We start from the raw sequence: 19652 nt of genomic DNA, 5'->3' as shown, positions 1-19652 counted from the left end.
CAGATTAGGAATGATTTATTACGTCAAAATAAAAATATCTGACTGCAAGTATTTAGCAATTTAACATTTAAAATTTTATCTTAAAATTTTGTGTTATGTAATCAACCAATCATATGAAAAAAAGCCAAATAAAAAACCATTTTATAAAGTATAAAGTCGGCCTAGATACCGCTGGATCGACGGAATGGAGGAGGAACTGCTGAATGTGAAAGCGAGCAATTGGTGGGACATAGGAGCGCTGGAAGTTGCTCGTTTCGAAGGCCCTATATAGGTCGCAGAGCCAGCGGAGAGAGAGAAATTATTAGTACTAGTATACAATGAAAGAGATTATTATATTTTAAAATTATAACAATCCAACATCAAGTGTAGTTCAAGAAAGGAAATAAGGCAAATACATAATAAATAACCCTTATGCGCCTAAAGAAGTTGCACTTCAAAAAAACAACTAATAATAACGAGAGAATAGAAATTTGCTTAGAAGCATGTGAAATTGTGTTCGGTAACTATATTTGTATTAAAGGTAAAATCTTAATTAATTTCTTTGTCTCGTCACTAATTGAGTTCTGTTCCAATCTTAGACACAAATTTAGAACTGCTGACTTCAATTAATCGACACAAGGCTAGGTCAAGCTGCTTTTATTGTTTCAGAGTGACCTGAATCGAATCGCATACCACTTACGTCACACTCAATATATGAACTTTCATTCGTAATTCAAATAGTTAATCTCTTTGTTTTTTTTACATGGCCAAAGGACTTGTATACCTTTCAGTCGGAATAGAGTACAAATTTGACTAATGATAATATTAACATATTACAGATTAACATGTAAAGATTTAAATGTCAAAATTTAAATTTGATTGATCTGTTGTCACGTGGGTTGTATATGTGATAATATTTATTAATTCAGATTAAAACTCAAAGCGAATTGCATTACATATGTTTTATAGATTAATTTAAATATAACAAAATTTGAAATTTATTAACAGAACCTGCAAATATATTGTATAAAAATGTTTTTTTAATATGTGTAATAAATATAACCACTAATGTAACAATTACGTTAAATTGAAATAAACAATAATAAATAGGAAAACATAATCTAAAATGGGGTACGAGACCGGTACTATATCTACTGGTCGGGGAACACAGATAATGTAATGTGTGGCTTAAGCATAACTTATCTTTGATTTTACAACTAATTAAATCAGTATTATACTGATTTAATTAGTACATCACTTTAATATTGAACGATTTTCCGATTTCAATATGAATATTATAAAAGACACCCATGGCAAATCAGACAATAGATATGTTTACTTATAATATCGGAGTTGAGTGCCTTCAATATATTCAATATATCAGTGAATTGAATTTTTAGAAATTATAACACAAAAATATACTGAAACTGTAAACTATACAATGAAAGTAATCTCGTACATACCTCGACATTGCTCTGTTGATAACGGAGTCTGCAAGATCTTTGATCAGTGAGGCCATTTGGGCCATCGGGTCTGGAGGCACCCCACCCCCTCGACGACAAAGACCGTTTTAATCTGTCCTTAGCGTTCGTTTCATCTAAAACTTTCCAACCTGCAAACAATGCATCTAGGTCAATATGGAATGTAGGTTGCGTTGTCATATCAAAAAATATGCCGATTTTTAGACCTCTAACGAACAACATGTTTTCAAAACACTATAGTAGGGAACTAAGTAATTGATAACGTTAATGAACTTAGCTACGAAATTGAATAACAGAAAAGTAACTGATTATGACTTCCAATAAAACCTATAGTGAACGTTAACTCTTAATGAACGACTCTACGTACAGTTGTGTTTTCTAGAATGTCAGCTATTCAAAGATCGACAACTAGAAATCTAATGTATCAAATAATAATCATAATTAAAAAATAAATAGTAGCGCTAACCTTTTTAGGTCTGGGCCTCAATTTCTGTTTCATGATCATTTGTCAATCTAATGGGAAAGTGGGTATCACCCGCTTGCCTGTCACATAGCCTCCTGTGCCTAACACACGCTATCGACTTTTTGGGTCGAATCATAATTTAGTTTTCTTATTTTTTTTATTTGCAAGTATATATTTCAAAAATATTATGATAGTACAATCTAAACTCTTCTGTCACACATATTTGCAAATTTGTCTTACATAATTCAAATGAAGAAAAGAAAGCGGACAGGACTTGGTATTGTAATTATCTAATATTTGACATTAACTAAGAATTTATTGTATTTAAAAATTCAAAGTATGCTAGAGTGCGACTCTCGATTTTAGATTTTTTAAACGCCTTTGAAACTTAAGAAAACCCTCTTCAAGTATGGCCTTGTCCCATTTAATTTCTTGATAAATTTTGACTAAATGCAGATGCATTAGATGAAATATAGTATTTTTATAGAAACCTATAAAGTTTCTTAGATTTTAAAATACAGTGAAAATAACTCATCGAATTATACATGAAACATGTTCGTTGCTGGTAATTGAATTTTCATTCGGCTGAGCCTTTGTGTTTTCGGTTATACGTTTTTCGCTCCAATTTTTGTTTATATTGCGTAAATAAGCCGTATAATGGGTTCGATATATATACATATTTGTTTTATATGAAATTTATCTTTCAACTGGGTTATAATTGATATAGTCCGTTTTCTCTTTGTCCCTAATTATATATGTTATATAACTATGCGAATTTGTTCACATTGGAATAAATATGTATGTTCTTTTTTTCACAAATTGAAACATTACTTTTATATACCGAAAATAATTTAAGTACTTTATTTTGCGCTTATATTATGCTTGACCTAAATACTACATGCCGTTTTTTGATTTATATAATTTTATAGTTTGAAATCTCATGCAACTTAAGTACGTCATTAAAAAAAGTATAACAAGTGTTAGAATTTGAAACGAAAGACAAAAGAAACTGTGGCGCGTTTTCTTTATCTTGATTGGACAAACGGAGCGTCGAAACGTTTCGTGTATCTGTGATTGGATTAGAGATTGACCTATCACATTTAAGCGTAACGCCTGAACGTCTTTCGTTATCACACTCCTAAACGTATTAGTTAAGAGTGACGTAAAATTCGAACTTTAACTAATTTTACGACTATTTTCCTAGTTGATGTAACACCTTTTACACAAAAAACTATATATTTGAGCTTTTATCAAGAAACCAAATGACTCGGGATAATTGTAATTTTATTACCTTTAACTTGTGACAGTCGGTTGTCATCAACGTCAATTTCCAGAGGATATTCCGGCATCCAAACAGTGAACCTAGCGAGGCCTGTATAGGTTCCATATTTGACAATCACGGACGCGTTCGACGATCCACGAATTTCTGAACCATCAACGTATACGGAACTGCACGATGATGATACCTGTTCGAAAATGTATTCAGTAAGTTTAAATATATATTATATGTTTACTTATAATGAACCAATATACACTTACGACTTCAACGTGATTCAAACTATGATTTATTACTTATTTATATACTTGAATGGCCCCTAAGCTATACACAAAAATTATTATAAAATACGATAATGCGTAAAAATCCGTTTCCCAAAAGACCCCTTTAGTTAGACAGATCGCCACCTTCTCTCATACATTTACTTTTTATATTTATTTATTTTATTATTCCATACGTTTTAAGAAGCTAACATTAATTTAGTATCCATAATCCATATGAATAAAATTGAATCGCAAAATATTTTGCTAAGTTGAAAACTCGAATACGACTGGGCCAAATCGAATATTTTGTTAATGTATTCCAAACACTAACGAACGTTTTTATGGAAAAAATATATTTTTAACTTTTATCTAGTACTTAACTTTTTATTCCGGAAAACCGAAGAGTCTCTAAGTAGCATAGTTAATACTCATATTAAGCATAAATGATGTCCAACGTACTGTGCAAAGGGTTAAAAGTGATATCAGGAAAAGCATCCATCATTTAATGCAATCAACTAATATTTCCCTAAGATATTTGGCTCACAAAGCAAATTAATAGAATATTAACTGCTAGCTTGTAATCAATTGAAGGACGCCAAATCCAATTGACGTACCTTAAGGACACTCTCGTCCTCCGAATGGCAAGAGCTTTGCAGTGTGACGTCAGCAACTTGCCCGGCCTGCGATACAATTAGAACCTTCATGGCTTGGGACACTTGTCGTCCGGTCAATACCGCAGTGTTAAGTACCTCCCAGTTCTGAAAATATTAAATAATTTATTAGTTAATTATGAATAATTGAATCAATACGTTTAAGGATGACTAAAAATAGATTTGCTAATACGGCAGCATTGTCATTCTCATATTTTCTAATTTTATACACGGGACGATTTTACTGGATGTATACAAATTGTAAAAGTTGGTTATTTTTATCTTTTAAATGTTCGCATTCCGATTTGACGTGTGACTTTCTTATCTTATCTTTGAATTACATAAATTTATGGTGTCATTCATTATTTTAAGTCATTATTTAAAGATAATTTAAATCTGGCTAAACAAATTAGGTAAAACAAACAAACTACAACATATGACAAAAACTGATCATAAAATTTAAATACTACTTAAATATTGAAACTATTTTTATTCCTCTAGCCTTAATGTAGCAAATAACACAACACACAAAATGAGTTTTTTTTACTAATGCACGCGGGCCTGTAGAACTTGATATAACAGTAAAGTGCGGTAAACAGTCGAAAAACTTCCGCCTGCCCTTTAGTCGAAAGACTTTAGCCTGCCCTTTAGTTAAAAAACCTCAGCTTGCCCTTTTGTCAAAAGGCCTGCCCTTGGGGCGAATAAAAAAAATTCAGTACAAGAGAAAAGTAATATCTCTGATGACCAACAGGTTATATTCACATCAATAAAGACACATAATTAACAAGAGAGATAACGGAAGTGCATTGAAATGATATCATATTAATTAAGAGAGCTCTCAGTTCAATTCATACGACTATTTAAATTATCTGTATATAAGGAAATGGGTTTGGTTCATCAATGAAACGGCTATCACCCCGAGGCTTAATAGAACTACTGAGAAATGATAAATTAACTTCAAGTTAATATTTAACAAAGTACTTTTGTTAATTTATAGTTACTACCGGTTAGAAAAGTGGGTTCTTTGGAGAAGAGTTTCTGCTTTTTTTTGAAGTCAAGTACTACCAATTTCAAAATAAGTTAAATAAGCGCACAAAATGAATAAGTGCCATTAGTGAAAAAATACGAGGAAAAGTCACATACAACAGAAAGCCCTTTGTTGTACAAACGGTATCGAACCTATGATCCCAAGAACGACAATCACGCTGAAGCCACTAGGCTAATACTGCTTTGGTGTTAAGCTATAGCTTTCGTTAAGCTTTCATAGGTTCAGTTACTTGTGTTAGCACCTTACATTATTCCATTCCACAAATGACTTTTAAATAAATGGGATTGAATTTAATATTACAATATGGCTATTGTTGTTTGACAGTAACCACACAAATTTATCACGAAATAACTGTATTCAACGGCGTTTATGAATTGAATTGATTTTGGAACATAAATGTTTTTTAGATTTAAAAACAATAAATATGAATATAAATTCAATAATAATTTTATAAGTGAAAGAAATATAGTCTATAAAGTAAATTATTCATATTCAAACTTATTTTATTGTAAATAATGAACCGTGAGTTTAGATTTTAGTTTTTTTTATTATGTATAGATCAAGTTTGGTACTTATAAAAAACTTTGATCTTAATATTTCTTTTTTTAGTTTTATGCTTACTGGTGTTGTCTGGAAGAGATCGCTCGCTAAGCCCCCGTTGCATCCCTAATATTTGTAATTAAGTTTATACAAATAATAAAAAAGGACCCTTTTGTCTCTTTCTGCCAAATTGTGATTACGCTGTGGTGAATAGAGACTACTTAAGTGGAATCGATCTAGGTATAGAGTATTATATCTCTATATGATATTTTCCACCTCACCATAGAAGATGTGAGGAAGTTTTTGAAGAGGCGGGAAGACCCTGATTTTGTTTAACCAGTAATTAAAAAAATTTAATATTATTTGCTGTTTTAAATGTTAAATTTCAGTTTTCTTTAGATTAATTTTTTTTAAATATATTTTATCTGTAAATGTACTTACTTGTTTTCTGGTACATATATATTTTTAATCTATGTAATCTGTTTTGGCTTTCTGTATTGACTAAGCGTTTTGTTTTATAGTGTGTATGTTAGCTGTAAGAAGAGCTGTAAGACTAGTAATAAAGTAAATAAAATAAAATATAATTTCTCCTTATTATAATTAGAATATAGAACAAACTTATAACCTTTATCACGACTGTGAATACGTGAACCTCTCATTACATCAAGTGCGTGACCAATTGCGACCAATAATTGACTTTTGATACGAGAGTGTTCCGAGTTTAGGATTAATACCTGCAGCTGAGTTTCATTATAGGACATCTGCTGGACATAGGCTGAATACAAAATACCATCCATATCACCTCTTAGGGCAATTTTTGCCGCGCACCACCACTATATGGAACCAGTATTTACGAATCAATTCGACTAAGGATCCTTTCCAAAAGAGCGTACCAAATATAAAAGCCGGTAATTTAATTGCGAGCTTTGACACTTACATAGTGTCCATGGACAACAGTATCACTGGTGATAAAAAGGTCGCGTTTACGAATTAGGAGTATTCGATTGCTTGTAAGATTATTTAAAATTGTTATCCAAGTGAAAGATATACACATACATTACATATTTTAGTTTAATGTCTTATTTATAATGTAGAATAACTTATTACGTACATTACAACCACTCATAAAAAGTACCAAGTGCGTGAACAATTGCGACCAAAAGTCACTTCAGAAGTTCAGATACTTGAATCAACTTATCGTTATCAAACCCATAACAAATCAATCCATAATCAGAACTATTAAGCCATCGTAACCAAAAAATCTTAATATTTGAACCATTAATTAAAGCTTCTTAGTTTATGGTTACTATTAAGGTCTCAATAAATTGTGAATTTCGTGCGCCTGGCTCGTTCCAGCCCTAATATCGTTAAGTTAAAAGAAATAGAGTGACTTGCTATACGATTATCATTGTTAATTGTTATAGGATTTGTACGAATTGGATTTTAAATATTAACCAACTAAACTAAATTGAACCTATGTGATTCAAATTTGTGTCAACTTAGACGAATTTTATCTATTTATAATTTATTTAAAAAAAAACTGTTCACCACTGCGTCCGTCACTGACGAATGTAAAGCAATCGTCAAGAATGGAATATATACGTGTGGACTTGTTTAGATTAAGTTTCAATTAAAATTTGTTGCCCTCGCGTAAAACAACATTGTTTCACACTCCGGCAATTATAAATAGAGCGATATCTATGTACGGTGGGCTGACGAGTTTAAAGAAGTTGGTTGAGAAGATTGACAGAAAAATGCTCAAGATTGAAAGAGATTGAGCCCGAGGCCTTTATACTTTGAAAACAACTAGTACCTGGTTTCGTAAGTATTTGTGTATTTTTTGTTAATAGTATTCTTTCAAGGAATAAATAAGGCTTAATTATTATTATTATCTATTTATATACAATCCGCTAGCTTAACATTTTGATAGAGCGCTGAATCGTATAGATACGTGCTCTAAAGTACATTCAATGTCTATTTTATTTCGTGACGTATTGCCATAAAACTCCAACGAATGTGAACCAATTTCATTGATTGAAGGCTATTGATAGTTCAGCGTCAATGGTTTTAATAAAAGCGTTTAGTCTGCTCAAATGGTCACGTATATTTAAATAGTGCTTGTATTCGTCCCGGAGGAAAGGTTATTCGCATGGAAACACAATCTACTTTAAATATAAATAAAATCAGTGGCTACACTAATAAAGTCTATTCTATCGGCTGTTACGACTATCGATTTTTATGACCAAATAAGTAGTCCCTTCGATGTCGTTGTTACAGATTTTGTCTGTATTAGATATTAAGTCTGTATTATGTCGTAAGGTAGTGAAAACGTATGTACGTTACTTAATTTTTGCTTTCTTACATTAGGCAAGTAGGTGATTAGCCTTCTGTGCCAGACACATTGCATCGAGTTTTAGGGTGTTAAGTGCACTGACAGAGACAGGTTCACAGCCAGGAATGAAATCCACATCCTCAGGAGTGACAGTCGCACACTGAAGCCACTGTTTTTTAAAGAGTTGAATTGCATATTTCTCATGCCAATGGATGTCGAGCTTGACGCGGGGTCTGTGGGGCTGGGTCTACACTTAAACTCTGCCATTCAGAGAAGCAGTGAGACCTCCTAAAAACACCTCAGCCCTCCACACGCCCTCAAGATTGGCCCTCGGGTTTTGCCAAGGCATTATACTCATGAAATACTGAAGCCAGTAGCTCTGCTCATTAATAAAGCTTCACAAAATGCAAGACAGAGCAATAAAATAAAGTACTAGTGAAGTGACCTATCCCGTGGTTATCCAAACAATTCCTGATTTCTCCTTTACATTTATCACATTATTTTTATGTTTCCTCTTTGAGTAATGTTAATGTTAATAATTAAGTTAATTAACGTACGTAGGTTACGAACGTTCAACGGTCAACGGAACAACGGTAGTTGTTAAAAATGTACGGGTAGCAAATATGAATTGTTGTCTATTATTTATTCAGTAACGATTTCATAGCTCTAGAGAAGACTATACTATTATATATTATACTCCTAATATGTGACTTTATTAGCGTAGCCACTGTTTTAATCAATATTTGTATGTAAACTGTATCTGCGAAAACATACTTTACCCCGGAACGAATACAGGAACTATTAAAATAAACCGTGATAATTTGAACAGACCAAATATTTTTATTGAAACATTGACGCTGAACTATCAATAGACTTCTATCAATGAAATTGGTTTACATTTGTTAGTTTTATGGCAATACGTCACGAAATAAAGGAGACATTGAATTTTAGTTAATCTATAGCATTCAGAGCTCTATCTAAACGTTTTAAAATGTCCAACCATTAACCAGATGATGTGTTATCGTGAATGTTTATTATGGTACTGACTAAATTTACACTTTTTTAGTTTGTAAAAGTGTCTGATGTACAAAGATTAATTATGTGAGTTACAGTCTCGAGCACTGTCAAACCGGGACCGTGAAACGATTTGATTTGCGTTTAACATTCTTCAAAGATGAGACCTAGCGCGAAATACTCCCAAATGTCAAAACCAAATTATATATATTGAAACAAACACGGACAACAACACAAGGTAAACCTACATACTCCTTCCAAAAAACGCGCTTTCTCCTACCCTTTCATCTTTGACCACTTTCTTGAAAACAATTTTTTACTATAAATTGTAAAACTATACATCTTAAACATCTTCTCAACCTGTCCTACTCTGAAACGGGAAGTATTCTTATGAAATTGTAAGTTGTTACGTAGAAATTAATACGTTAAAAATCAATAATATATCAAATGGACAAGAGACAAAGAGACACAGGGAATGCCAGTATGGGGCTAGCGCAATTTCTCTTTTAACAAAACATCACCTTTCTTCCTTTCTTCATCGCTGTCTGTACTCGGACCTACCTTAGATATGGGCAGTACAGCCTGAATGTCGTCCTTCTCAATATCGAGTCGAGTGTTAACTCTATGTTCGTGTGGTGTTTCTTCGGTCGTGGATGCACTGCTTGCCGTTGAAGACACCTTAGCTGACCAGCTAAGTCTAGCAGTGCCTCTACCAGACTCTCCTTCAGAGCCGTCGCTGTCTCCTTCTCCCTCTGCCCCGACTTCCACCAACCACGTAAGGACCTCTTCCCAGCCGGGACCACCAGCGCCACTTTCTTCTTCTTCCCTATAAACAATTATTTTAATTTTAGAGGTTAGTTTAGGGATATCAAATTATTCCTATTACTTTAGTCGTTATCTAGTATCTATTAACTTGTAGCAGTGGTTCAACGACCTGGTGGACGGAAAAACTTTCACTATATATGTATTATATTTTCACCACACAATAATTTATACCTTCAAGTCCAATATAATAAAATAATATATATATACAATAATGAAAACAACCATACAAATCGTTTATTGACAAACATTGAGTTCAAAATTGCTTTATTCTAGAAAAATATTTTTATTTAAATTTACTTTTTTAAATCCCCAGATTTCTCAATCTATTTCATTCGTTGTCAATCCAATAGGCAAGCAGGTGATCAGCCAAGTGCCTGACACACGCCGTTGACTTTCTGGGTCTAAGGCAAGCCGTTTTTCTCTGCGTGGATGGAACCTACGACCACAAATGAGAGTGGCACGTTGATGCCACTAGACCAACACTGCACTTTATAAAATACTTGCCCGAAATATTTATGCTCACTTTAGCCGAAACTGTAGTTTTTAATGAACTGTTTTAATGAGTGTTTGAAGTGTCTAGGTTATGTCAGCCACTTGGAAAGCGCTTACTTCAATTGTTTATTGCCATTTTGCTTCACTCTAAATCGTTTCGTTATTATGATTATTATATTTTTTTTTATTGCATAGCCTCCTCCCCATAGCCTACAGGACGCCCAAATAGGAAAGTCTGCCCATGGACACCCATTTTAGTGAGTGCGTTGCCAGCCTTTGAGCGAGGAGTATGCTTTTTTTAAGTTGGAAGTGCCAGAGAAGACTTCGATTCCACACTGCCATCAAGATCAAGCGGATGATATTATGGGTTAACACGGCACGGTGATGAAACAAGGCAGGAGAGATCAACTCTTCGGAATACTCTCCATAGTACACTTTGTAGAATACACATAGACGTTAATGTATCTATTCTTATATAGCATTATAACGATCGTATGTATAATAAAGTACAACATACAGAGTGAATCCCAATCAAAAATACGAAATTTATTGCGATACAGGACGCCATATACATTAGGAGACACGCAATTGATTTAGTCTATATTCTGAATAGAAATGTTCTCGTTCAATCTGTTGATGAACCAGCTTTGCGCATTTGGCGCCATTCATGTTTAATGGCCTTGACCTTGTTATCCCAATTATAAAATTAGTTAACGTGGTGAAAACTCTTATTATGTAATAACTTGTAGTAACGTGGATAATACGTACATAGATATATTTTAGATATGAACACACACACATGGGAAATGAAATAGTGTTAGTAAACGGGACGAGACGAGTGCACAATTCAATCAATGGCCGTCCAAGCTGATTTATAAATTCTATGAATAATTAAGGAATTCTTGAAGGTAAAGCTTCTCAGAAACATGTACCAATTAGGGACTACACTACAGAGATGTTCATATTAAATTGACTTTATGTAATCTAATCTATTACACTAGCACAGGGACGAAATATTTTAAATTCATTTAATTATTATATATTAAGCGTAATTATTATTACGTAATTTAAGATTGTTAATATATAATAATGTAAATCCAGTTTTTCTTTTAATAACTATTGTTAAATTTCTGAAATATTAAATAACTATGTGTAGGACATAAAGTAAAATTCAGATTTTTTGATCTGCAATTTACGATTTTTAAGTCTTGTAGCCCTCAGTTCGGCATGGGGTATGGGACAGTCTCGTTCTTGCCATCGTTTTCCTAATTAAAGACAATAAGGTGATCAAACTACCACGATCTAAAATAAACAATAGCTTAACCACTAAGCCAGCCAGGGTTTAGATTACTTAACAGTAGACATCCTTTCTCATGACACATTAATTACCAGTTCCTTTAATTAACTTCTGGTTCAGATAATTGACACATCCGTTAGTCATTGTACAATAACAGTAAAGAGAAGAACCAATAATATTTAAGTGCTTAGAGATCATTTCTCAGTTAGTTTTGCACTTCTTGCGCTGACCTTATTGAATATTTATTCTTTCCTGGTTGCCTGAAAGAGATCGCTCGAAAGCGATAAAGCGGCCAGTGGCCGTCCTTGTTATTTACGTAATTATTTCAATTGTACTGTACTTCTTGCAACAAAGTCTACATAATTAAATATATATGCGAATAGCTTTATATTTTTACAACTGACTTAAGTAGACGTTAACTTTTAATGACTGTCTGTGGGTAAAAATATTAAAAGCCGACTATATTTTTTTGCAAAACAAGTTTTCATTTATTAAATGTATATAGTACAACACCTGGCTTAAACCCAGTTATCGAGTCCAGTTATGAATATTAATAGAACATAATTATAAGGCCAGTGAATTCTAGATTTGAATACTAATATTTGACACTGCGATTAAAAACGTTAACTAAAGTTAAATATAATCCCGAAAGTCAGGTTCAATACAAAGTCTATGTTTTTAGATATTTTCTACTAATGCATGCGTGAATGTTTTTTGACAAAATATTTTATAATTGGTGAACATATACACACATTAACAAGATATTTTTCATCTTTAACTGGACCAATATTAAAAATTATTTTATGAATGCTACATTATCGCATAATAACCTTCGGTATAATACCTTTTTCTTCGACATCTTCATTTCTGGAGGTCGTGTTAATGTCGCCGGACTTTGAAAGTCATTTCAAATAATAAATATTCTCCTGTCACGCAATATCTTGGCAAGATATATTATAATAGGCGAACATAGAAACTACTCAATCGGTTATCAATAGGGAATGCAATCCCGACTCGAGATCGTGAATTCGAGATCCCGCGGGATTAGAATTATCAATCCGGCGGGATCCCGAAATTTTCGGGATCTCGTATAGTTTAAAAAAACAATTCACGTGACTGAATATGATGAAAACTGCATGTTTGTGATAGTGAGGTTAATTAAAATAAAATATTATTTAAAAGAAAACAAAAGCCTTTATCCTTTAATATTACGAACTAAACAACTAACAATTTTAATTACATGAACATAATAAAAACAAAAGTAGGTATAGCTCAAGGAGATTAAAATTGGTGATTTTGAAAGTAACTTCTAAAAAATGAGTATCTTCTGAAGTGTCTCAAGAGTGCTATCTGCTAACCGGCATCTAATGTCCATTGCAATGTACCCTATGTAATGTGCAATGTCGCGTGAAGCGTCCCGAGCGGATGTGTATAGAACCGCTGACCATTGCAGCCCAATCCCGTCAATCTCGAACGGAATCTCGTCATATTACGCTTCGGGACTGATCCCGAAAAATTACACGGGATCTCGCGAGATCGGGATTGCATTCCCTAGTTATCAATCTATACAATTATTTTAGACGATATCTCAACAAAAAAAATTCAAGAATTATATTATTCTATTTAAATTCCCGCTATTAATTTCTGAAGGTCGTGTAAGTGTCGCCGCACTTTGCTATAAAATATATTAGTTTATTTTTTAAATATGTATATATTTTCTTTGGCTTCCTCCGACTAAATTATCGATGGAGGTATAAGTAACGTAATATGTGCGTATAGATATTATCATTAACAAAATAACATTTATACCTAGTATGATTAAATACTATTTATTTCTATTAACAACTTCTCTTAAGCTTTTGTTTACCATTATTTCTTTGACGTTTGTCTCTGTTATCTATACCTAGTCAGTCAGAACAAGTATACCATCTCTTCAGCTGTATTGTTACAAGGATATGCAGCATTTTGCTAAACTCTAAAACTGTAGAACGATGGGAATCCCCGTGACCTGTGACATCTGTGTGATCAGTCCCTTTGGAGTATATCATTAATTCTTGAATAGGCCGAATAAACATTTGGAAGTAATAATAAATAGACTTACGAGATCGAGACAGACATTTAGTAAATTGTAAAAGTTAAAAGTAATATATATATATTTGAAGTTAAAGCCGCAATTTCAATTCAAGTAGAATTAAAGTGAACAAAAAGGTATCTCTAATGGAGCCTTTGGGAAATTACTCGAGATTTTCCCAACTTTGTTTAAACTTTATGAAGGCAGAACTTATAAGGGAAAATTACATTTGATTGTCTTGCCGCAGGCATATTAGGAAGACATGTTATTCGAAATTATTAAAATAAATGATTGAGTTACCAACAAATGTATAAATAAAAGTGTAACTTTTACAAGTTCTTATATGAGTTATATGACAGTGAAGAGAGGAATATATAGACTCGATAGACAAATCTTTACATTACCTTCTTGTCGTATCAGTTCATGCGTGACATAACTTGGGATTTCGATGATATATATATAAATGAATCCCTATTTCCCTTAGTCACGGCATCACGCGTGAACGGCTGGACCAGTATCGCTAATTATTTTTTGTTGTGTTTGTTATTGTCAGCAGATGGTTCTTATGAAATAAAAAATAAAGAAAATAGCGCGGAAATTAGAAAATTTTACAATACTTAACCACCATATAAAGTAATCATTAAAAGACATCTTTCGATCGGAGTTATTATATTGATAAAATACGTATACGTTTCTACCATAAATCTTAAAAATCCTGGTTTTTCACATGGTCAGTTATATGTCGCCTGTTCCCAATTCGAAATACTAACAAAACTATTTATATACGCGCCAGAAAAACAAACAAAGAATGTTGTATATCATAAAGCATTTTTAGTTAATTATACCAATTCTAAATCAATATTCATAGTTAAGACAGGAGAACGTCTGTCGGGTCCGGTAGTTGTAACTATACTAATTGTTTTCATAAGAGACAAGAAGCAAATTTGGAATAGAATTGTAACGGAGTGGTATCCACGAAGTGGGAAACGAAAGGCATGCAGATAAGATAGGAGGACTATATAAAATAGATAGCGGGTTCCATGTGGTTTTAAACCGCTAGAGAACATCAAGATAGGAAAAAAAAAATTAAAAAAAAATGTTTATTATGGAATGTAAGATACAGGTATCACTTATTCCACGTAATTAAATTTGTATCGCAGACATACCTACTAGGGAATGTAATCCCGATATCGCGGGATCTCGATCTCACGAAATCCCGTGTAATTTTTCGGGATCAGTCCCGAAGCATAATATGACGAGATCCCATTCGAGATTGACGGGATTGGGCTGCAATGGTCAGCGGTACTATACACATCCGCTCGGGACGCTTCACGCGACATTGCACATTACATAGGGTACATTGCAATGGACATTAGATGCCGGCTAGCAGATAGCACTCTTGAGACACTTTAGAAGATACTCATTTTTTAGAAGTTACTTTCAAAATCACCAATTTTAACCTCCTTGAGCTATACCTATTTTTGTTTTTATTATGTTCATGTAATTAAAATTGTTAGTTGTTTAGTTCGTAATATTAAAGGATAAAGGCTTTTGTTTTCTTTCAAATAATATTTTATTTTAATTAACCTCACTATCACAAACATGCAGTTTTCATCATATTCAGTCACGTGAATTATTTTTTTAAACTATACGAGATCCCGAAAATTTCGGGATCCCACCGGATTGATAATTCTAATCCCGCGGGATCTTGAATTCACGATCTCGAGTCGGGATTGCATTCCCTAATACCTACTCATCGGCAAAGAAGACACGGTGTAGACTGATACTGATACGGTGTACTCTTTTAAAATAGCACATCATCGTACAAAATGACTATGACAAACAACACTTATTTTAAAACAAATATCGCAAATCAATTAGAAGAAGCCTGTCTAGCACTAAACTCAGGCTCTTTTATCAACTAATCGTTAACTTTATAGTAAGCCTTTTTACATAGCTTTTCTTTAATATATTTCTTGATTTTTTTAAATATATATAAAAGAGCCTCTGAAATTTTATTAAAGAAAAGTATCCTTTTTCCCAAAAAAGAATTACTAACATTAGATAGTACAGGGAAATTGCAGCCTGCGTTTATTCCGAGTATTAACATTGTGAGTACGTTATATTCTAGTAAACTCACTATTTTTGTATACATACATAATATTTTCATAAATATATTGCGAGGGAAAGGTAAGTAATTGTCGAAAGACAAGCTGTAAATAAATAAATGTAAGATAAACATCAATAAAGGCCTTTATTATTTATAATTAGTTTCCTATGGGATCAGGAGTATAATAGCCACAGTTCCTTACAAACATTTTGTAAAAAAAACTAATTAAAATAGTGACTTTATTGCCAGTTCTCGTCCGTTCTACGAATACGAATAAATGCCAATTTAGAACCATTATTTTTTGTACTACCGTTGATAAGTGATAAGTGTGTTGTGTGAGTAGTGAATTTTTTGGTTAGTGATAAAGCAACGATTTGACCCACTATCAGTTATCATATTTAAAGGCCAGCAAAGCACTTACGAGTCCTCTGGCTTTGTGGGTGTCCATGTGAAGCGGTATTACTTAACATCAGGTGTACCTCCAGCCCGTTTGCCTCCTATTGTCTAAAAGATCTATTTTAGATAAATCGCGTACTCTTACATTCACTAGACTCTAACAAATAAAGCACTTACAATTCGAGTCCATCATCATCCCGTAGTGGTTGTTCTAGACGTGTCGCCGTGACCGTTGCAGACCTGGGCTTGACTTCAGCAGTGACGGCCCAATGAGAGTTCGCAGCGTTCACACTTACCAGCCTCAATCCGGACTTGACTTTCAACCTACAAACATAATATATAAATATATTATTATAATATATAAATATATTATTATAATATATATGCCGCTGAAATGTGTACTTTGAGAGATGTGGAAAGGCAGAAAATAGACGCTTTGGAAATTTGGTGCTGGAGGAGAACGTTGTACTGACCAGTTCAAGTCTGTCGTAAGAGGTTCATTCAATGAGTGCTGCATTATGACCTCTAATGGACAACGATGACTAAACTTCCTGAAGCACATCACATCTGCCCCTTCTAATATTACTACTACACAGCGTTCACGACCGCTCTGTCAAGAGAATACCGGATAAAAAGAAGAATAGCTAGATTGGTATCTTTTTGATTTCTCGTAAACGTAATGACGGTTACAAGGCAAGGCAAAGGTTATGACTTACGTTAGATCATAGATGGTGGCGAATGTTAAAATACAAATGGCAACAGATAAAAACATACAAAGCCACAAAGAGATGCCGTAATTTTAAGGAATGAAGAGTTTTTGATGGCCAAGGCAGAATACAAAATTCTACCCGTATCACCTCGCCGTCCGTCAATTCATAACTGAGCATTTAAGGCATTTTTGCCGCGCACCACCATTATATGGACCCAGATGCCCAGTGAATTTTCGAACGGCTTCGAGCTAGGGTCCTTCAAAATAGAATGCCAATTCTTAAAAGGCCGGCAATGCCCTTGTGAGACTTCTGGCAATGTGAGTGTCAATGTCGAAATTACAATATATAATTCAAATTGGGTTTAACCAACAAGGTTAATGGTACTGATCCTTTGAAGTTGGACAGTCGAATTAATATCAACCAACTAAGGTTTTATTACTTAAACAAAACACTGATGTAAATTTTTGCCGACATACGTCACATATCATTACATAATATCATAGATATATGAGTTTCCATAACCAAAGCTTGTATTTCCAGCTAGAATTGAAATCAGTTTCATAATGGACGAAACTCTAACGTGTGGGACCTGACAAGTTGACCTGATTTCCGAAAAGTCAAGCGGTGCTTAAAGCTCTCCATTAGTGCAGCATCAACTTTGTAGCAACGATAAATCTAGTTGAAGCTCTCCGTTTTTACCTATCTTGACACGGAATATCAATTTTCTACAGTATTTGTATAAACCCTCAAAAATATCGAAGTTACGTCAAAACAATTTAGAGGGAAGAATTTATTTACAATACAGTTTATAAAATATACAAGTTGGCGCTAAAACTTTTTAAGGTCAGAACCTCAGGCAAGATCATCAGATCATCTTCCTGTCAACTTTTTGGGTTTCCTCACGATGTGGAATACATCACCGTTCCAGCGAATATTAAAAGCGCACATAGACAGAAAGTCCATTGGTGTGTAGCCGAGAATCGACCCAACAATCTCAGCTCACAGCCAACACTACTCACAAGTGACTCAAATTAATAATGCTTTTCCCGGAAATTAAATACATACTCATACACAAGAATATGAATTTATAATAGGAATGTTATAAACCGGAACTACCTAGGTAAGTACTTAGTACTGTTAGTTCACACTTGACTAGTGAGTAGGCGGTCGTTGATGGCATCGCCGAGAGGTTTTCATGGTGACAGCAATTTGCGCTTCAATGTCAAGACTTGAGAGCTTACTGAGGGCTCTTTACTACTCCGTATTAACTTGGGAACGTTGATTGATATTGATTTATACTTCATTTTCTCTATATCACAGTAATGCTTTTCACTACCATAACATGGAGCAGAGATTCGGAGCGACTAACATGTGTTAGCTTCTAATATTTATTTAATTAAATTCTAAACATTTTTATGAAACATATTCTTAAGAATCTTGCTACAAGTGCGCATGTGCAATAGTTATTCATTTGACTCGTTCGGTTGTTTACGAATTGACTCGACCATATCCCCGAAGTGGAATGGTCGAGTCGGAGGAGGGAGTCGTGATTATAAAAGAGGTTGTGACACATGCGCACGGGCCTTATCTTTGTACAAGTTTGAAGTTATACAGTTCACGTAAAATCAGTGAAGTAAATTATAGTGAATTAAGTCATCATTGAAGTGTTTAATTTCCTACCCTAAGAACTACATCAACCACCGCTAACACATGTCTGAATCAATCACTCTTCGTAAACTATAGTTACTTTATAAAATATATTATTATAGATTTTTGATTCTTACCTTATGGCAACGTGACCGATGCTGTGTCCAGCATCTCGGCGAACAACAAAAGGAATGTGCAGACGGAAATGAGGGTACAACGGTGCACGAGGTAATAGTAGAGCTGTGTCTCCAGCCCTCGCCTCTCTATACCCAGCCCTAGCACCTGCTAGCGTCACAGTGCCCAATGGCCACGCTGGCTGCACGGAAACCTTTCCACAGACTCCCTCTCCACTATCACCATTATTTGCTTCTGCTGCACTATACGCCAATTTCAATGTACGAGGCGGCCTCTTTCCTTTGCCATCTGCCGGCCACCATGCTGCTGGCACAGTCAACTCTGCGAGACAGGCTCCTTCCTCTCCTTCAGGACCACATGTTGCTGTTAGAGTCTTTGAGCCCAGACTAGCGTGTAGAGTTATACACACTCTCCGTAATCTTGTAGCAGCTCTTCGTGCGCCTCCTTCACCTCCGGTGTGAAACAGTACTCGTAACACGGGAGCGTCGCGAGGCAACTCCCTGAATACAAGATGGGCGGATACATCAAGTCTGTGTGCTGTTGCATCCTGCAATTCCAGTAACGTGGCATTCCTTCGAGGTGGTTCTAATGGGTCCGGGACCGCATACCGCGCTGGCACAGTTTGCTTTGTCGAGAAGGGCCCATAGGTCGCTCTAACTGATGCTGGAGCTGAACCTTGCAAGACAGTAAAACGGTCGAGAGAAAGAAGAGCGCCTGGTAGGGCTGTGCCCATAGGCTCTGGTGGTGGACCAGCGCCACTCCATCTCGCCGTGTGTTTTAGAAAAAAGCCGCTGTCTTTGTTTTCAAAGTGAACTTCTACCGCTAGCACGGAACCTGTAAACAAAAGTCATTAGTTAATAAAATGTAATAAAGTGCCTGTCACCACTAACAAATGCCAAGTTATTGTTTTTATTTTTTCGGTT

The 19652-nt window shown here is 34.4% G+C and overlaps 1 protein-coding gene across 3 annotated transcripts in view; it reads right to left on the bottom strand.

The window, feature by feature from the left end:
• The window catches only part of LOC123710751 (transmembrane protein 132E), a 93909-nt gene that overhangs the window by 16440 nt on the left and 57817 nt on the right, over nt 1-19652 (bottom strand). For all 3 annotated transcript variants that reach the window (XM_045662903.1, XM_045662904.1, XM_045662905.1), the window contains exons 2-7: nt 18732-19563; nt 16415-16561; nt 9608-9872; nt 4077-4220; nt 3215-3389; nt 1443-1591 (exon numbers count right to left, since the gene is read on the bottom strand). In XM_045662903.1, the coding sequence (XP_045518859.1) occupies nt 1443-1591; nt 3215-3389; nt 4077-4220; nt 9608-9872; nt 16415-16561; nt 18732-19563 (1712 nt within the window). The remainder of the gene's footprint in view (nt 1-1442; nt 1592-3214; nt 3390-4076; nt 4221-9607; nt 9873-16414; nt 16562-18731; nt 19564-19652) is intronic.

The sequence above is a fragment of the Pieris brassicae genome, chromosome 6, assembly GCF_905147105.1.
Source record: "Pieris brassicae chromosome 6, ilPieBrab1.1, whole genome shotgun sequence".
Lineage (NCBI taxonomy): Eukaryota > Metazoa > Arthropoda > Insecta > Lepidoptera > Pieridae > Pieris > Pieris brassicae.
Note: the sequence above shows the minus strand (reverse complement) of the source record. Positions and strands in the feature narration are given on the sequence as shown.